This window comes from Lissotriton vulgaris, chromosome 8 (genome assembly GCF_964263255.1).
Source record: "Lissotriton vulgaris chromosome 8, aLisVul1.2, whole genome shotgun sequence".
NCBI classification, from domain to species: domain Eukaryota; kingdom Metazoa; phylum Chordata; class Amphibia; order Caudata; family Salamandridae; genus Lissotriton; species Lissotriton vulgaris.
In genome coordinates, this window is record NC_141696.1 from 1,357,988,638 (window position 1) to 1,358,008,502 (window position 19,865).

Here is a 19,865-nt window from a genome sequence, read left to right on the forward strand (position 1 = left end):
TTACCCCGGGGAAGGCGCCTCTCCGTGGGGGTTAATATGCTTGATGCTATGCGAAACCCGGCGGAGCGGGTCCAGTGCGGCCCGTCATTGCGGTCAGTGATGGCGGCCCTTGAGGCACTTCAGGCGACTATGAAGACCCATACCTGGAATCTGATGTTGGAGGCGGACGGAATTAGAGGATCGGGACCGGACTCTGATTTGCTGCCCGAGACCCGGTGGCCTGTTCCTTTCCCTATTGCTACCCCAGCAATGCCATTTGACCCAATGCTTGGAGCTTTCCATGCCCCTACAGAAGTGGAACGGTTCGAACATGTGGAGATTGGCGATGCACCTACAAAGTCGGAATCTTTGGAACTACAATTGGCGGAACATTTCACTGCTTTTATCGATTTGGAGACGTTTGCTCGTAATTGTGATCTGTGTGGGACTGTGTCGCACCCCCTTCCCAGCTGGTCCATCAAGATGGCGGATGGGATAGTGTCTGGTCTTAGAGTTGGGAAGGGGCATCGTTGGACTCGAGCGTCTACTTTGGGACTTGCCATCCTTTCTTCGATTAATAGACTATGTTTCGACAACTTCTGTTTGACCTTTGACAATTTTACGGTGGGGCGCTCATTATTGGAGGGGATCCGCAAATTTGATCGACGGGGCCAAAGCTGAGACTGTTGTTTGAGGCTTCACAATATTGATTTATCGGTAACGGGACTGCTTTATTTGGTTAACGGAGTCCGGGGCGGGATTTCTGGTTTCCTCTAACGTGCTGTTTTATTGTGGTCTGCTGGATTGTGTTAACATTGCGGGGGATTCTTCGTTAAGACGGGGGGAGAGTCCGGGAATGTGTATGACATAGCCCTCCTCCATTTCTCCTTTTGGGGCAGGGTTTTAGTCCCTTCTTTCTTTCCCTTTTCTTTTTTCCCTTTGTTCTTCTATATTTTGGGTTCATTTACGGGGCGACAGGCACGCTGCTAGGGGGTAGGCCGTAGTCATCTGCAGGGGTGCAGGGTAGGGGGTTGGGGGGGGAATTTTGTTTTTACTATTTGTTTCTAAGGCCTTTTTTCTTCTTATCTTTCTTCGCCTTTTCTTTTGTTTCTTCTTTTTCGGGTCAGCGTAGTGGGTCTATTCTTTTGTCAATTGTCGACTTTTTATCTGTGCCTATACTTTCACGGTACTTCAGTACAATCGGGCGGGCGCTCCACTGGTGCGAAAATTAATTGTATGTTTGTTGATCCTGAATCGTATGCCTCAGCGCCACTGTTTTGAATGATATCGACTTAACTGTGGACCTCCTACTGTTTTGCCCGCCCTTTATGCACCTTTGTGATATTGTATGGCACCTGATCCTTCTATCTTATATTATAAAATGGAACCTTTATTATCCTGCTATTCGTATCGCATGCTATGCTGCCAGTTTTAATTGCAGTCGTGTTGTGTTCGCCTCCCGGAAGGCCGAGTCTGGTTCTAATTGCTTGCTTGAAATGATATTGATTAGCGGCCAGCCCTGGTGGTTGTAGGCCCATACTTGTAACTGGTTGAAGTATCAATAAAGGTTTTCCAAAAAAAAAACTAAGGTTATTTTTAAGACTCTAAGAGAACTATCCAATTTGAGTAACCATACTGGTGGTACCCTCTCAAGAGCTATGTAATGCCATGTATTCCTTTTCTGTAGACAAAATAAAGCTAATAAAAGATGGTATTCCACCAATTTCTCTAAATATTGTAACCTCACAAGAAGACAAAAACTGAGGTCCTTTCAGATTTCCCGGATATTAGTAAAGACCATCCTATAAACTTGATGGCTAAAGTTAAAACGGACTATCCTAATGAGATCTGTCCCCCTCAGATTAAAAAAACAGAGATAGCCACCTTTCTTCTTAAGCAATCTCTCAGGCAGGGAAAGGCCCCACACTCCTTCGAGGAGGCTGTAGTGCTCCCCCTGCAGATAAAACCTTGGGAGGATCCACCTATTTTAAAAACTACAGGCTGATGTCATTACTTCCCTATTTTGCAAAATTATTATAGACTCATGTTGCTCAACTTCTCGGCTCCTTGTTGGAGGAATCTGACTATCTTGACCCATATCAAGCTGGCTTTCACCCAGCTCATACTATAAAGACAGTCAGTCTCGCCATCATGGACGATTTAAGGAGAGAAGCTAATAGAGGCTACATAGTCACTTGTCTTATTAGATTTATCTGCGGTCTTTAATATGGACCATCATACTATTATGATTGGCCGTGCAAGGGCTGCAGGCTTGCAAGGTACTACCCTTGACTGGATGAAATCCTTCCTTTAAGACTGTTTACAACTGGTCTGTCTTTTTTCCTTTTGTTCTTCTAACTTTCATCTCAAATGTGGAGTGCCTCAGAGCTCCTCTCTATCTCCTCATCTTTTATAACTATACATTTACCCATTAATAAACTCCACCCACCAGCAGAAGGTGAAAATACATAACTATGCGAATGACATCCAGCTGATTTTTACTATCGACAATACAATGGAATCCAAGGAATTTTTCCAAGAGACCATAATATACCCCCAGCACTGGATGAATGGCCATTAGTTGAAGCTGAACGTTGAAAAAACAGAGACTGAGGTGACTAAAAATAAAATTCATCATTGTAATCCTTCTTTTTGGCTTTTTTTTTTGATGTTCCCATACACCCTAGAAAGTAGTGAAAAGTTTTGGGATCCTCATTGATGAGGAGCTATCCATGAAATCCCAGATAGGTGCTGTGACCTCTTCATCTTTTCTCCAACTTCTGAGAATTAGGAAAATAGGGTGATACTTCAAATTATCATTGCCTTAGTAATGTCCCGAATTGACTATGCTTATGCTCTCTATTTAGGCTCTCCATAGGCTAAACCCATAGATTGCAAATAGCCTAAAACCAATCATCTCGGCTGGTCTTTCGTCAGCCTAGACATTGTCAGACTACAACCTTGATGGAAAAGCTACATTGGCTCCAGGTAGCCTTGAGGACCAATTTTTTTAAACAGGCTGTATATTTTTTAAATCTCTTCATTGCAAAAGTTCTCCTCTTATATCTGCTAAAATTCAGCTCTATATTCCGATTTACCATCATGGATCAGCCTACCTGAACCTATCGGCTGTTCCAATAAGCGAAAGAAAAAGGCTGTGCGGACCTAGTTTTACAGTGATTGCTCCCTAAAATTTGAACACATTCCCTCTTGGTAAGATATCTACAGACAACTATGGGGGTTTCAGGAAGCACCTAAAATCCTGGCTGTTTAGACAAGCCTGTGGATAATTTCCGATTCCAGCTGTTGCTATCTACCTCAGAGCCCAGAGACCTTACTGGTGTATGTGCGCTCAATAAATACCCCATAACAAAATATATATGCGGATGATACCATCTTGCCACAAGAACCGCCCTAGGCCTCCAAGCATTGGTTGAAGGCTTTGTTAACCACATGAATAGTTTTGTTTAGCAACTAATCACGGCAAGTCTCAGGTAATGGTTTTGGGCCCAAAATGGGACTAAATCTAGATCTTTTCAGCTACAGGACCACACGTTAACAGAGGTTTAAAATTTAACATATCTAAGGAGTTGAATCTGACAACCGCACCTCTTGGGGCCTGTTGAGAAAATCAAAATGACTGTCCTTATCTCACTTTGCAGCTGCTTTTGTCTCCTTTTCCTCAAGAATAGGCTGTAGATCTTTAAGTTCACTGGTAAACATATCTGAAGCCAAATTAGTTACTGAAGCTGTATATGGCAGCGATGTTTGGGACTGCATAGATACTTCTGTGCTCCAAGTGGAGGAAAGTAGCTTCTGCAAACATCTCCTGGTGATTCCGGTATCCAACCCTGCATTCAAGGTTCATAAGGAGCTGGGTTTGCTGTATCTTTCGGATATCACTGCATTTTGCCCCCTACTTAAATGGATTTGGATACTTCCTGGGGACCACTCTATCAGAGATATAATCAAGGACTGCATGAAGCTCCATGGTTGGCGATCAATTAAATGGTTATTTTATAGAAGGGACACTTTAGCTAAACTGGGAAAAGAAACTTTGTTTCAATCACCTATGAATATTGTGAAGGCTAAAATTCTCTGGGCGTGAAAGAGTTTTTTTACTCTGGTGGGATGTAATGAGAGAGGGTCAAGAACTTGAAAAATCTTCAGTGCTTGCCAGCATCCATCCACACGCCTATACAAGATAACTGCACTGTCAAATCACTATATGACATTTTTTAAAATATAAGTAATTAGGGCATAGACACTTAAGACACAAATAGGTGAAAGCTAGCTATCTATAGGTCCACTTCATAAACAAGAAAATATATACAAATAGCATTTTTTCTCACCTGTGTTCCATCGTCATTTAATGTGTTCTTCTTACAGACAATTAATGGACCGACAAGACCAGAGTTGGTGTCCATCACTCCATCAACTGCAGAGTAGTACAGGTAGGTAAGGCAAGGTGGATCACTGTTTGTTGGACCTGCATTTTCCGGTACCGTCCATGTGTATTGGAAGGTTGCTCCATGATCAACTTGTGAGCCAGTCTTTTGAAGTCCTTCATAAACAACAAAAACATTTCCACATGAAAAATGATACAGTCAGTGCCAGCCAATCCATCCTTTTGCAGCTCACTTCTAATACTATGCTCCTATGTTACCTCTGCCGTGACAGTAACATGCTGAACAGGCTTAACCACGTGTGATCCTCCTGATGGATACACACGTAAGAGGTGCAGGTGATCCTTCTGATGGATACATAAATAAGAGGTGCTGCACCTATTTTAAGATCCATGAGGTTAGGCCACTAACAACAATCATTACAAAAATTGATATTTCAAAGGTCTGTTGTATGCAAACAATTAATTTCAGCAATTCTCACTTGTTAATTATGAGTGTGTCTTAAGTCTTAACTTTGCAAATGTCACTAATTAAAATAAAATGAAAATGCAAGATGCTCAATACACAAATCATAAATCCTTTGAGTTAAATCAATACCATATGAATTCAGGGTCAGTAAAAAAATAACAGTGTGATTTGTAAAGTGATGTGCGAGGAGTATCCACCAACCATCTGTGATACCTAATGGGGTGTAGTGTTAAAATACAGTTTGGTCTTACTGGATATGAAATGGAATCAATCAATCAATTGCAGATCAACTGTTATATGCAGCGAGTCTAACTGGACTGGAAATGAAGTTCATTCATGCTCTCTGCCAATGAACATGCAGGTAGGATTCTAACAGTTGCAAAGGCAATTATCATAAATTCAATTTTCGTTTAATTAATATGCTCAAGGTATGGCTGGTGATATACTTTCTGGTGTACAATGCTTGACTGCTCGACTGGGATGTTGTGGACTAGTTTCAACCCTAAGGATATGTTCTTCTGTGCTGCCTAATGTCTCGTTTCTGACACAGCGAGTGTCTGGAAACAGAGACAAAGTGTACTGAATATAAAACCAGGACTCCGGATATGGTCCACGTGGAATGAGCCTTACGGTAGATACTTACACTCATTTTATACACAAATAAGGGGTGGTGGGCCTATTTTAGGAACAATGAAGTGAGGCATGTATCATTACTCATCTATATAACAGGATACATCAACAGGATTGTGAGCAAACTATCTTTCAGCAACAGTCATTTGTTAATTATGAGTGTCTTACATTTTTCAATGTTTAACACTGGAAAATGCATCCTCAAACAGATTTGCAATGGCATAACTAATGCCACCTAAAGTCATTTTTACATCACACACGCTCAATCTTTTCAACGTATGCTCCTATTCATGAGGAGGAGGAAGACATTACAACAAGTAACGTGAAAAAGCTCATGAGCATGATGGTATGTGTGTGTTTTTCAGACCTTTCCTATTCTAGCTTTCAAAAATTCTCATAATGGAGAATGAAGAAGCAGGAAAGATTTCCAGAATGGAAGCATCTTCAACAACAGGTTTGTTTCCACATATGTAAGGTTCCATATCCTACACTTAGGATTTGGAACAATCCAGATTTTCTTTCTTTAGTCTGGCATGCTATGTAGTTGCACAATGAGTGTAAAGCAAGTCTCATTTAAAGGCCACAGTTCTACTCACCATCACCATACTCTGCCCCTTCGGAGGACTTGCTGTAGGCTACGCCATGGGGTACGATGCTATAATTCCTTTCAGCTTGGTTTGAAAAAGTAACCAGCACTGTATCCCCCACTTCCATTTTGATGACAGGGCCTTAGGAAAAAGTTTAGGTTTCATTAGTTTCTTTCCAGTGTGCTCAAGTGAATACGTATCATTAAGCATTACATAACAACCACTGTTGCACTCATACAAAATGGGCCTCCATGCAAAATCTAGCCCACCAGACTGATAATTAAAAGGAGCGTTCTACTCTTTTAGTTTTAAACAGCTTATGAGCAGCAGAAATGCTATAATAATAAACTAGAACAGAACAATCTTAAGAGCAGTTTTGTTTGCATACACTGACATTTTTACTCAGAAGTAATACAATCTATACAAAAAGTCAACCACCCACTCTGTCGTGTAGTTCCTAATAATACATAGGATCTGCACGTTTAGACAACATTAACTAAGGGAATGGTGTCCAGACTGGTTCAAGACACCCTCAAAAGATATGTTAGCCTTAAGACCAGCTAGCTCCCAGTGCCACAATACACCCCTGAACCTTACCAAGGAGTGAATAGTTTCTGACAGCTATCAAACATGACAACCCTTGACCCTTTAGGGATCATGGAAACAGTGCAGTGCATTTTGCTCAGTCAATCGCGCTCACTAGGTCTAAAAGAGATACACAGAATAAACAAGGGGGACGTTTTCAATAAGTATTTTTTGAACCAGCATCATTCTAGTAGAAAACATGTTTGCTGTGATAATCATTAGACAGAAACAGATATATAGGATTACCAGCACCAACAAAGTAAATTAAAGGTAGATTTCTAACATGGTGCTAAAAATGTAAAAATATGCAGGCATACATCTACATGACAATAATCAAGTGTATTCCTGAGAAGCAAACCCTATCTAAGTGTACCGAGAAAATATGTGGGTGTAAAGCCAAGAATCCCCTAGGAAAGAGCCAACCCAATTACTTCAGGGGAGAGAAAGAAGGACCCTGTCTTGGTCTCGAGATGGACACCTCGCAAGGGACGTCAGACCACTGCGTGTTGTAGCTTTTGCTAGCCAGGACCACAGCATCTAGTGTCAGCGTAAATTCTCCTCTTCCTATCTTGTGTTGGTATGGGTCTTTTATACCTTAAAGATACCTCGGGATGCCTTACATAATCGATGTGTTGTAAGTACGATTATGCAGATGAGCCTAAAACAATACCTGCGATTATAAAATTAGTTTTTTCGTCCTAGGATGAAGATGACCATGCCATTTTACACAGAATATGTTCATGCTGTTACATATGTCATATGCAGGGACTTTTCTAAGACTCATCATGCATAATAAATGAGGCTAGTTTTCAAGAAACTGATCGACATTTATTCAGCACATAACTGGGTAAAAGGTCAGTGCTAGAACCATTATGCAGAAAGGTAGGACAAATGTAAGTAAAGGTTGCATAGCTACCTTGACCTAGATTGGGGTACATAACACCTCCAGGCCACTATTTCTTTTAAGTGCCATTTGCATCAATACAGTTCTACAAAAAAAAAGAAGTGTCATTTGCATACTGATCAACTTTGGTTGAATGTAACAGCTACTGACGATGTATGGTTTAGTTACTGTGTGAGCATATCATTATTTTACTTATGTAGCAGTAAGAGGATACAGCATAGGAGGGGGGGGGGCACACTTTTTTTTATAATTCCCTTTTTTTTCTTTCATAGCAATTTGCTGATTTGGGGAAACAGCTACACATGTGTACTGCAATGGGATACTACGGAGACGCCAATAATCCATAAATGATGCAGGATTCATGGTATCAGAAGATCCTAGCTGCCTGATTTAGGAACTCATGGCTATCTGGGTGAATCAAATTGTTGTGTTTGTAGTCAGTTCCTATCCCTCACTCTGTACCTCTATGCCCATGTGTCCGGTTAATAAGATGGGCTGCGCCAAGGGACTGATGAGCGGTTTTGGCTCTAGTGCAACACAATGCACAATCCAGTGCTCTAGACTGCCGGCAGTGTGACCATTTGATTCATTAACAATGTGCTTGTACTTTAACCTGTTGACCGCGGCACGAATTCTGCCACAGTGCGGGTGATTTATGACTGGGCGTGGTTCGGACTGCTCCCGGCCGTCCTCCGCAAATGCCCACTGTGACGTCGGACGGCCCGACGCACACAAAGGGTTAGGGGCCTGACTTGCAATTTCGGCCCATTAAGAAACGCAATACTGCCTTTCCATATGTACAAAGGCCGAAGTGCAATCGCAAAATGCTATGTCTCTACAGAAGAAATCATATTTTACGATTGTCTAAATAGGATATCGCAAATAGGGATTACCTATTTGTAAATTACTAAGCACATGTATAAAGCATTTCCTAAATGCGAAATGGACATTTAGGAAATGCTATTACCATTGACTCAAAGTCAATAATAATCATGTGAAAATTAGGAAAAGGTGCGCAGAACGGCAGTTTTGCTAGTGCCATAGAGTGCACACTTGCCCCTAGGGAATTCATGTGCTTAACATGTACACCACTTTTTTTTTTAGGTGCATCCAGGAAGTCCTTATGCCCATAGACGCCCTTGGTTTTGCATTTCAAAATTTGCGATTTCCTATAAGGAAAACGCAAATTTAGAAATGACAACCATTCGTGCCAGGAGATATTTAGAGGGAACAACAGAAATAAGATAAAGACTGTACCTTCTTTTCTGACTATGTAAGACTATGACTCCTCCTTGACCACCATCCCTTTAGGACTGAATTCTCAAGTTTGGTCTATCTCTGACCATGCTCCAAGTGGTGCTGAGAATGATCTGGGATGAAACTTGAGCAGACATTTGAAGTGGTGTCTTAATCCTTCTCCTCTTGGGAACACTATTCTCATAAAGGAAATACTTCCAAAAACAATGGAACACTTTCGACCCAATGGAAGAGGGAAGGTCTCACTCCGGGTAGCCTGGGATGCTATTAAATCAGTGATGGTAGGCATTTTAAGTTTAACAAACAGCTGGACTTACTAAATCTGCTCCACGGAAATATGAAATTTGGTATCCAACCTTAAGAAAATCAAATAGGAATATAGAATTCCCGGCCTATAAAACTCTGGTGTATATTAAGGGCCAACTCAATAAGATTTTAGGACTATGGTAGGAATTGTCCCTCCTGCACCATCTCCTTAAGACACAATTTTATAAGATCAGTACAGGAGGAACTCGCTTGTATTCCAAATAAGGGGAAAAATAGAAAAAGGTAACGTTCATGAAATATTTACAGATAAGAGGAAAGAGGGTTCCTAACAGGAGAGAAAACTGAAAGAATTTGACATTTTATACAAAGCTGCACGCAGCTGAGCCTCACTTGGCTGTATGGCTGTAGAACAGGTTACATCAGAGGCACTGATTTTAAGCAAGGTCCCCGTAGACCTTAGGTTCCTTTACCCAACCAAAGCCTGAATGCTGACCTAATGGGTGTATGCAGGTTCTTTGCCTCTCAGTTCATTCCTAGAATTACTGCATTATTTAATCACATACCAGATAAGGTGACACTACTGTCATCCATTGAGTGAGACTGAGGTGACAGTGATACTGAAACTAGTGAAGAATCTCTAATTTTGCTTTTCATATAGACCAAGAGCACTACTCAAACATTCTAGCAAGCAGGCTACAACAGGTGCTTTAAGTGTTCATCCACCCTGATTAGTCAGATTTTGATAAGGATAGGCAATCCTGAGATGAGATTAGAAATGTGATCCACTTGCTCGAGAAGGTTAGAAAGAAAAAGATGCCAGTGATCCTTGTTTCATTAGATGCATAGAAAGCCTTCGACCAAGTGGACTTTTTGAAATATACATTGGTGGACTTTGACTTTATGCACTGATGCCTTAGAATTGTCATAGTTACTTATAACAACCCCACAGCTAGAAAGAATTGCATATCATGTCCATTAAGCCATGATACTGTTAGCTTACACTTCTGCCCTGTAATTGAGACATTTTTTCTCTTCTCTGCCTATGCATGATTATCTATCTTGTTAGGTCACTCCAGGCACTGAGGGAAAGTCTACAAATATTCCAAAATCTGACTGACTATGAAATTAATAAGGAGACATCTGAATCTTATGTTGCTGAAAATACAGAGGAACCACTTGGAAAAAAAACAATTCCAGTTCCAATTGTCAACCAACTACACAGAGTCAGAAATACTCCCTCAATAGAAGACATCAATAAAGCCAACTTCCTTTAGTTGCTGCCAGAAATTTGCATGGATTGGTAACGTCGTCCCCATGTTTGTTTCTTGGATGGGAAGGAACAACACTGTTAAGATGAATGCATTGCTGAGGGTAGTATATTTCGTCCAGGTCCATCCAATGAAGCTGGAACCTTCCTTACTGGAATGTCTTCGACAGGCAGTTTCTCGTGCATATGGAGAGGCACTAATCCCATTGAAATTTGCAGTGAGATAGATCTAAGGGGGAGGCCTGATCATACCTATGGTAACCGGTTTTCAGTTAAAACCGATTATATAACTGATAAAATATCACATGAAAGAATATTTACTTTTCAGTAGAAACCGGAAAACACTGGCTTTAGCTACACTGTTTTTGCTTTGGTTCACTCTGGTGTGAAAGGTCTAGAGATGCACCCTCTACCTCTCAGCATATTTTTTAGTGATTAATGCTCTCACTATTTACAAAAAGAGGGTGGTGATGAACAGAGTGTCTGAGTTAAACAGACCACTCTTACCCAGTCCAAAGATCAGGGCTTGATCCATCACCGTTATTTATCTCACTGCCCCATCCCAGCTCAGAACCTGGCTATATGCAAATCAGTCTGTCCCTGGCCCAGTGCATCATGGGAACAGGGCAGACTAAACTACCAAGCCAATTCTTCACCAGAAAGGAGACAAGCTACCAGGGACCGGTTTCTGGCATTTCAGCCTTCTTCGGCCCGGCTTGCTTGAATCCTGATGGAGCAGTGAGAAAGGGACTCATGTCTGAGTATACCCTGCCACACCTATAGTGGCCAAAAACGATTTACAAAAAGAGGGTGGTGATGAACAGAGTTTCTGAGTTAAACAGACCACTCTTACCCAGTCCAAAGATCAGGGCTTGATCCATCACCGTTATTTATCTCACTGCCCCACTATGACCCACTTGGATCATGGTAAGTCATTGAACTCCCTGTACTCCCTGGACCTAATTTAACTCCCTTTTTGGAAGAAGGGCCCACCTCATAGGGCTTCAGATCACTGTCCACTGCACATTGCTGTATAGTGGCCAACAGGTTTGCAGCTGGGCTATGAAGAGGGTCTCTGTTCTGGGCAGAAGGCATCACCTGGATCTCATTCTCCTTCACTGACAGGGAGATGGAGCTTTACTTTCTAAAAGTTAAGGTATCAAGATTGTGGCAATCAAGATCACCATGCATATGGGTGCCTCTAGAATCACCCATATGCAAAGGTACGAAGGAAAGCCTGACAGGCTGTCCTTCATACCTCATGCTAACTACCTCTCAGTGCTGGAAAGACACTAGTAAGCACCTTAGTCATGTCTACCATTGATTACTGCAATGGTCTCCTCATAAATGCACAGAGCAAAGTCCTGAATAAATTACAGCTGGTCCAGAATAATTCAGCAGCCAGAATCTTATCAGGAACCCCCAACTACAAATCCATTTCACACATACTCCGACAGCATCACTGGCTCCCGATAAAAAACTGCATTAAGTTCAAGGCCCTTTGCATTGCATATAAAGCTTCGTGCAACTCTGGACCATTGTTCCTGAATGAGGCCCTAGGTGCCTACATCTCTAATCGGGCTTTACGCTCAACCACAGCAAACTTGCTAAGGGTCCCCCGCACAAAGACACCCTTGTGGGGCGACAAGCGGTTCACTGTCGCCACGGCCAAGCTGTGGAATTCTCTTCCAATCCACATCAAAGCTAGCCCTACCTAATGACAAAAACATGGCTATTCAGCCATTAGTCTATAGTCTCTGGTTCTTGCTTGCTGTCCCTAGTGCCGAGACACCCACAGGCATTTGCGTGCTTTAAAAATTCTATAAAATAAAATAAATAAATCTGCTGCAATCAAATTGTAATGAGATGCAAACATATCCCCATCTATGCACATCCTGGAAATGAGGGGTGACTGGATCACTGGAATTAGGAAGTAGAAATAAGTTACTTATCAGACCAAATTCAAGGAAAAGATACGGAGAAGGGAATATGAACCATGAAAGAGGAAGAACTGACTGTGGGAACGTACGTGGTAAGGAAGGAAATATGCCAAATTATTTCAGGCGCTTAAAAACATGATCTCTATGATTGTTTGTGGAGCAAAATACAGTAAGAACTGATAAGTGTTGATTTTTAAATTTTTGGAAAACAGTGTAAAACAATTAAAAATATGATGAAGCTCTACACAGCATCTTGGAGAAAGAAGAAAGATGTGCCACCTTTGTGTGGACACAATGATTAGGAATATTCTAGGTTCAGAAAGATTTATTGCCACTATTACCATGAAAATCATTAGAAATGTAATGATATCTGAAATCCACTACTGGACTACATATCAATGGGCTATCCATCCTAGTTTCAAAACCCAACCTGAGAGTGTTGAACCTATTTGGTAACTGATTTGTTCCACCCACTTCTTTGAACATGGTATGGTCTATGTAAACAAAAAGTGTTTTTGACAATTGGCTTGGCATCGGGTTGAATGGCAGTTAGTTACATGATTTGTGAATGTGCAGTGGTCGAAGAAGGGTATAAGTTGAGGGGGGTTGGGTGGCTGATGTTTTTCTGATTTTGTGTATTTATTATTGCTTTTGAAAGGTAGACTCATTGAGAAACAGTTTCATCAGCAAATAGTTCTGGTGTACTAACCTCTACTTCTTAATAATAAAAAAATAAAAATAAAATATATAAGACACATATCCCCCAGATGCATCAAGCATCCATTTTGGAATAGCAAAATGCCATGCATGAAGAACTCGCTTTAAAATTAGCGATTTCTTAAAATTCCTTAATTGCGAGTTGCAATTAAGGAATACCTCCCCATTCATTCCTATGGGCCTAAGGGCCCGTAGGAATGAATGGGAAGACAATCTGAATTTGCGATTCTCAATTAGAGAATGGGAAATTGAGATTGCAATTTCAAGGGTGCCAGGGTGTCAAAAGGACACCCTGTTGCACCTCTGAAATCTGCATATGGGTACATCTTGCACACACACATGCCCTAAGGGCATGTCTGTGTGTAAAATGGAACTTTGAAAAATGCACTTTAGTGCATTTTTCAAAGTTTTTGCAAATTACCATGAAGTTCAACTTCATGGTAATTTGCGCCCCCTATTGGCAAAATCGCTATTTCTTTTACTTTAATGTGTTGCATTTAAGGAATCTCAATTTGAGATTCCTTTAATGCAATAGAAATTTAAGTAATCGCAATTTTGCGATTTCTTAAATTGCGATTTTTGCATTTGGGGTGATGCATCCCAAGTGCAAAGATACCCGTCACAAAGGGGCAGATTCTGAGAATCTGCCCCTTTGCGAGCGGATTTTTGATTGATGCATCTGGGCCTGTGTCAAGTACTTTGGCACAATGACTAGATGTATATTTTAGGTTCGAGATGTAACCAGAGAGTTAAAAAGTAACTTTTTCATAGTCTATGGTGTGTCCAAAGTTAGTTTCAGTAGGACAAGCTTTTTATGAGACGTCAAGGTGTCATTAATTCCAGCAGATATAGGCCTCTGCCAGCCTGCTTATAAAACTTTTTAGTAGCACCAACGATTATTGACTTAATGGTGAATCATAGGCACCACCCCTCACAATACTATGCCTTAAACAGTGTGCGAAACCGATACACTTGCCTTTTATTCGCACACAAATGTATGTATCAACACTACACATTTAACACCAGTCCGAAAACATATCCGATAATTAATATTTACAACCACGGAGCTTTCCCATACCAAGTATTCCCAGGTGTCTTTCAGCTTCTGATCTTTCTTTCCTCTTAGTGAAGGTTTCATCAGTATATTCAACGTAGTGAGCTTTCATATAGCTTCCTCCAAGCCTATTGTCAGTTTTACCAAAGAAGATCGTGGAGTCGCTGTACAAAAACAAAGTATGTTTAGAGGACATCTGTAAATACACATGCACTTGTTTGTTTTAATTTTTGGTCAACTGTCAAATATACTTCACACTGAGGTAACTGAATCAGTAAGCTCAAAAGAAATGGCGCATAAACTTTGTTAAAATGTAATACAACCAATCACCTTGAAGGTAGGTAAAGAGCAGCCCAGTGATATATTTTTGTGTTTTCCTAATATGTATGTGCAAGTAATACAACAGAAACATACATACAAAGCAACAGCATTCTAAACTTAAAAGGGGGCTCGACAAGAGAAATGGAGGTACAAATGGAGAGGCAGGGGGAAAGGATAAAGGAGATTAGATTGGAGGTGGGCGAGTGGGAGATCGGTGACAATAAAATATGTTAGTGGTCCTGTTCTTCATGTCGTCAGCGAATGGAAGGTCATGGAGCAAAATGTGTTGCTTGACGAGTAGGTTTTAAATTCTTCTCTGAAGAGGAGGAGGAGGAACCAAGCCAGGTGAGGCCTCTTGGCACAGCAGAAGATCTATTATTTCTTCTTTTTGCACTTCCTGGTCTCTTGTCAGGCAGAGATGAAGAACTTGTGTAACCCTTTGTGGTAAGCCTCTGAGATGCTGGCAAGAAGCATGTTGCCATGGTTGTGATGTACTTGGGCCAGTTCTTGGATAGATGTTAACCTCTAGAAAGAAGAATTGCTTCATTTTGCTGGAGGAAAGCACTTCAACCATGAATCATTTCACAAAAACCAAGAACCCAACCACCACCGGCAAAGCAGAAATCAAAGAATACAATCAAGAATCACAGCATCCCAACCGAAGCCATGAATCTGAGTACACCAACCAAAAAAAGGAATCGGAGAACCCAAACATCCAACAAAGAATGAATGTTAGGTTTGCTTATAAAGTGCGCATGTCAATCAAGCTGGGGTCTATCTGCGCTAATATAATCAAAACAGACCAGCCAGTTAATCTGACAATTGCAAACTAGAAATGAGAGCATCCCCAAATAAGAAAATAGGATACAGAAAACTAAGAATCGAAGACTCCAATGTAGGAATCAGGGCACTAGCACACGCAACAACATAGGAATCGATAGATACAGAACAGGAGCATAAGACTCACAAATCAGGAATCAGTGCAGAAACCAGAAATGGAAGCACCCCAAAGCAAAACTCAGAGCACCCTGAAGCAGGAATCAGACCACCCCAAAGCAGGAATCAGGCTTCCCTAAACCATAAACCAGAGTGCTCAAACCAGGAATCAGCGCAGTTCTAAAGCAGGAATCAAAGTCCCCCATGCAGGAATCAGAGCACATAACAGGATTTCAAGAACCACAAACCAGGAATCAATGTCACCCAAAGCCCACTCCAGGGTACGCAGGTGTAAGCAGAGCGTAAAGACCAAAACACACTAAATTGCATGGCTGCTATGCTATGAAAACATGAACATTTATTTGAACAATCAGTAATCACAGATTATAAACATTGGCACTAGAGGATTATTCTGTGGCTTCCTATAAAAAGTGTTCTGTGAGAATGTTGTAGTTTCCTCACTAAAAGAAGGTGCCTGAATGATGTTAGAGTGAATGGGTTAAACGCTGGGTGTGAATTATGTGCCAAAAAAGGGCACAGTCGGCTGCTTAAACACAATCAAAGGGAGAGGAGCACATTGGCAAACAAGCGACGAGTACAATGTTTAGAATCCTTACATGTCAATGGCTCTAGTCACCTTTCATGTCATCATTGCACCTTATTCAGTGAAGTAGGTAAGCACCCACTGTTTGACGATCAAGAGTTATTGAAATTGTGAACAGGGTGAAGAGTGCTGGTGGAGGAGAATGTACCAGGTCCCGTGAGACACAGAAGAAAATCTGGACCTTGGAGATTAAGCATGGGCGCAAAATCCGTTCCGGTCGTGGATTTTGTGGATTTTCGGTAAATTCGCAATCCGCGAACTCTTGCGAATTTACCGAAAATCCGCAAATTCGCAAGCAGCGGATTTTTTTTCTTGGTGATACAATATTGCGGCGTGAGGCGTTCACTTACCGTCATTCAGCGTTTGCCGAGTTGTTTTTCTCAATATTTTGCGAGTGCTGCGCCATTTTGGATCTTGCTGCGGGATCCCGCGGGAGTTTGGCGACACATCGCAAGAGTTTGCAATTGCGAACATGTAGGTGCGGCGGGAGCAACAATCTTGCAATTCTGCACAAGAAATCCACTAGCAAGCAGCATAGACCTTCTGAAAATGATGATTTTTATCAGAATAACTCCTCAGGTTGACATTTGCCTGCACTTTTTAGGATTTGAGGCCTTTTGACTTTCTTTGGATCACTTTTGGATTATAAATCAACTTTCACAAGTAAGTTTGTTTGGGGCATTACAGTTGCAGTTCTGCAGAAAAACGAGTTTTGCAAAACTGAAAGCACTCAGCTGGTGCAAAATTTCACTCATCATTAGTAACCATTCCCTGTAGTACTTCCTCAGGGGCCCCTCCTGAGTTCAGTTGCCTATGTTTGTTTGGGGCATTACAGTTGCTGTTCTGCAGAAAAACGAGTTTTGCAAAACTGAAAGCACTCAGCAGGTGCAAAAGTTCAAACTCATCATTAGTAACCATTCCCTGTAGTGCTTCCTGACTGGGGCCCCTCCAGAGTTCAGTTGCTAGTTGCAACAATTCTATGACCCTGCTCTGACCCTCACAGCAGGCTCATAGAATAGCTACAAGTAGGCCACAAAGGTCCTGGAAAAAAAATTGCACTGCAACAGAAAGCAAATTACAGATAAGGAAGCAGGTGCCAGACTGGAATTTTAAAACAGTGATACATTAATAAATCAACCCCAAATTAATTCATGTCAGTTGAAGCAGGGCAGGTGTGCTTGCTCCCCCCCCCATAATCTACAGTGATGAACCAGAGGGTGGCATTGATGTACCAGAGGGTGGCATGGGTGAAACAGGGTGGCAGTGGTGAAACAGAGGGTGCTGTGAACCAGACATAGAAACAACATAGTCGCGACCGTTGCGAGCCGACAAGTAAGTTCGCAATTGTGAAGACACCGTCTGTGTCGAAACACGCGTAGAAGATACCATCTTTTTATGTATCATGTTATTGTTGTCTGTAATGAATTTTAATGTATAAATGAAAGCTAGAAATTATTGTTTTCATTTCATTTTTTATTGATTGAAATAATTCAAATGTTCAATATTTTTATAATTTTTGTCTGAACCTTTTCTTCACATTGCTTTTTGTCACATATTGCCAGGATTCGTTATTTTCCTTTGCATGTATCACCTTCGTTACACCCAGTCTCAGCATACAGGCGGTAACCGATGACCAGCTGCTCGTTGGGTGTCCATGGCCTCAGAAATCATTTTCGCTCACCCAATTATGATTAGGGTGGAACTGCAGAATGGGGCTCCATTGCCCATGGTAGTATTAGCAACTTGGCAGGAGCAAGACTTATCAGCAGTACTGCCACAGTTATGGGACACTACGACGTGGGGCTCATAAATATTGTTGAACTGGTAAAAATAACCCTGCGAGAAGGGGCCATCCTGCCCCGGATGCACCTGTACCCACTCTCCAAAGAAGCTGATGAGGACATATCACCAACAATTCAAGCACTAATTGATCAGTAGATCCTCCACATGGGGGTCTCCACCTGTATTACACCACTAGTTTGGGTCAAAAAGAGTAAGGGAGGGACTTGGCACCTCATAAAGACTTGTGGCCTCAGAATACCCTGTAGTGCCAGACACTTTCATCATATTGACAAACATATCCACAGACACCCTCTATTTTTCTGTGCTATACATCAGGAACATGTTCTTTAGTTTTCTGTTACACCCTGACAGTCCCTACCTGACTGTGTTAACCTTCTGAGGGGTTCAGCTGCTATACCTAAATCTACTGCAAAGGTACTGTGAGTCCTCCAGTGTCTTCAATAGAATACAGAGGAAGGATCTTGCTAACGTCCAATCAAACAGCACCCTGATTCAGTCAGCTGGCATCTTGATATGCAGTCCTTCTGAGGACCTATGTCGCCAGGGTACATTAGGCCACCTGACTGCACGTGCCAAAAGAGGGTGAAAAGTGGAGAAGGGGAAGTTGTAGAATGTACTACAGGAGGTTAGTTATTGGGGATAACTAATCTCAGTGACTGGTCGGCAGATCATGCTAGAACTCACAGATTCTATCAGGGCTATGCCACCACCAAATAAGAAAACAAGCATTTACAATGCAATGGTTTCGCCTTTGGAAAAGTTATAGCTATTGGCATTGTAAATGACAAAATTTGTATTTATGTGTTGGTTTTGAAAACAGATAAATAAATGGCATTGTAATTTACATTGCCATTAGCTTAATCTCTGCAGTCACTAGCACTCCATAGCACTCCCTAGTCACTCTGCACTCCCTAGCACTCCCTAATCACTCTGCACTCCCTAGGTACTCTGCACTCCCTAGGTACTCTGCACTCCCCAGGTACTCTGCACTCCCTAGGTACTCCCTCGCACTCCCTAGCACTCTGCACTCCCTTGCACTCTGCACTCCCTTGCACTCTGCAGTCCCTTGCACTCCCTAGTCACTCTGCACTCCCTAGCACTCCCTAGTCACTCTGCACTCCCTAGCACCTCTGCACTCCCTAGCATTCTGCACTCCCTAGCACTCCCTAGCAGACACTCTGCAGTCCCTAGCACTCTCTAGCACTCTGCAGTCACTCTGCACTCCCTAGCACTCCCTAGCACTCTGCAGTCACTCTGCACTCCCTAGCACTCCCTAGTCACTCTGCACTCCCTAGTCACTCTGCACTCCCTAGTCACTCTGAACTCCCTAGCACTCCCTAGTCACTCTGCACTCCCTAGGTACTCTGCACTCCCTAGGTACTCTGCACTCCCTAGGTACTCTGCACTCCCTAGGTACTCTGCACTCCCTAGAGAAGCATGCGATCAGTGGATACTGTGTTGTACCCTGGAGGGGATCCTGAGGAAACATATGAGTAATGGATGGTTGGAGAAACGCCTTGTCACGTTAAACCCACTGTGCTATCTATGCACATCAAACTCAAATAACTGCTGTACTGTGTTTGAAAAAACTCAAAATAAAGGTGTTTAAAAAATCAGCACTAGCATAGTCTAAGTATTGTTTAGAATACGAGGGGCAACCAGAGCCTATGGAGGCACCCGTGACAAGATGTTGGCCCCAACATAATGGGGGTAATCACTGAAGTACAGAGGACACTGTCTGAGAAAAACAGTGCCAACACCTGTCTGATGAGCGCTGGGCTGCATTGGCTTGGCACACCATGAAAGTACTTCAAGTAAGGAGTGCCCTGGCAGAGCTTTTGAACAAATGTAATTGAAAATAATGCTCTAAAATGTACAATCTCACCCCATTTTATCAAAATGTTTGAGGCAGGGATGGATGGAGAGAACATCCCCCCACCCGCACAGACCTCAACCCTCCTTTGAAGTCAGACATGCCCCCTTCCTTCGCCAGATTCGTAACAAGTATCCCACCCACTGCTTTCAAAGATGACCAAGCGACGACCCATGCACCGCATCCCGGGTGAAGACGAGAGCTGACTCACCGTGTAAACTTTGTCCCCACATTCCTGGGAACTGAAGGCGATGGAGCGAGGCGAGG

At 42.1% G+C, this 19,865-nt stretch overlaps 1 protein-coding gene across 1 annotated transcript in view; it reads right to left on the reverse strand.

The window, feature by feature from the left end:
- The window catches only part of HEPHL1 (hephaestin like 1), a 209,077-nt gene that overhangs the window by 37,667 nt on the left and 151,545 nt on the right, over window positions 1-19,865 (reverse strand). The window contains exons 7-9 of the mRNA XM_086936267.1: window positions 14,086-14,225; window positions 6,080-6,211; window positions 4,332-4,543 (exon numbers count right to left, since the gene is read on the reverse strand). Coding sequence (XP_086792393.1) covers window positions 4,332-4,543; window positions 6,080-6,211; window positions 14,086-14,225 — 484 coding nt within the window. The remainder of the gene's footprint in view (window positions 1-4,331; window positions 4,544-6,079; window positions 6,212-14,085; window positions 14,226-19,865) is intronic.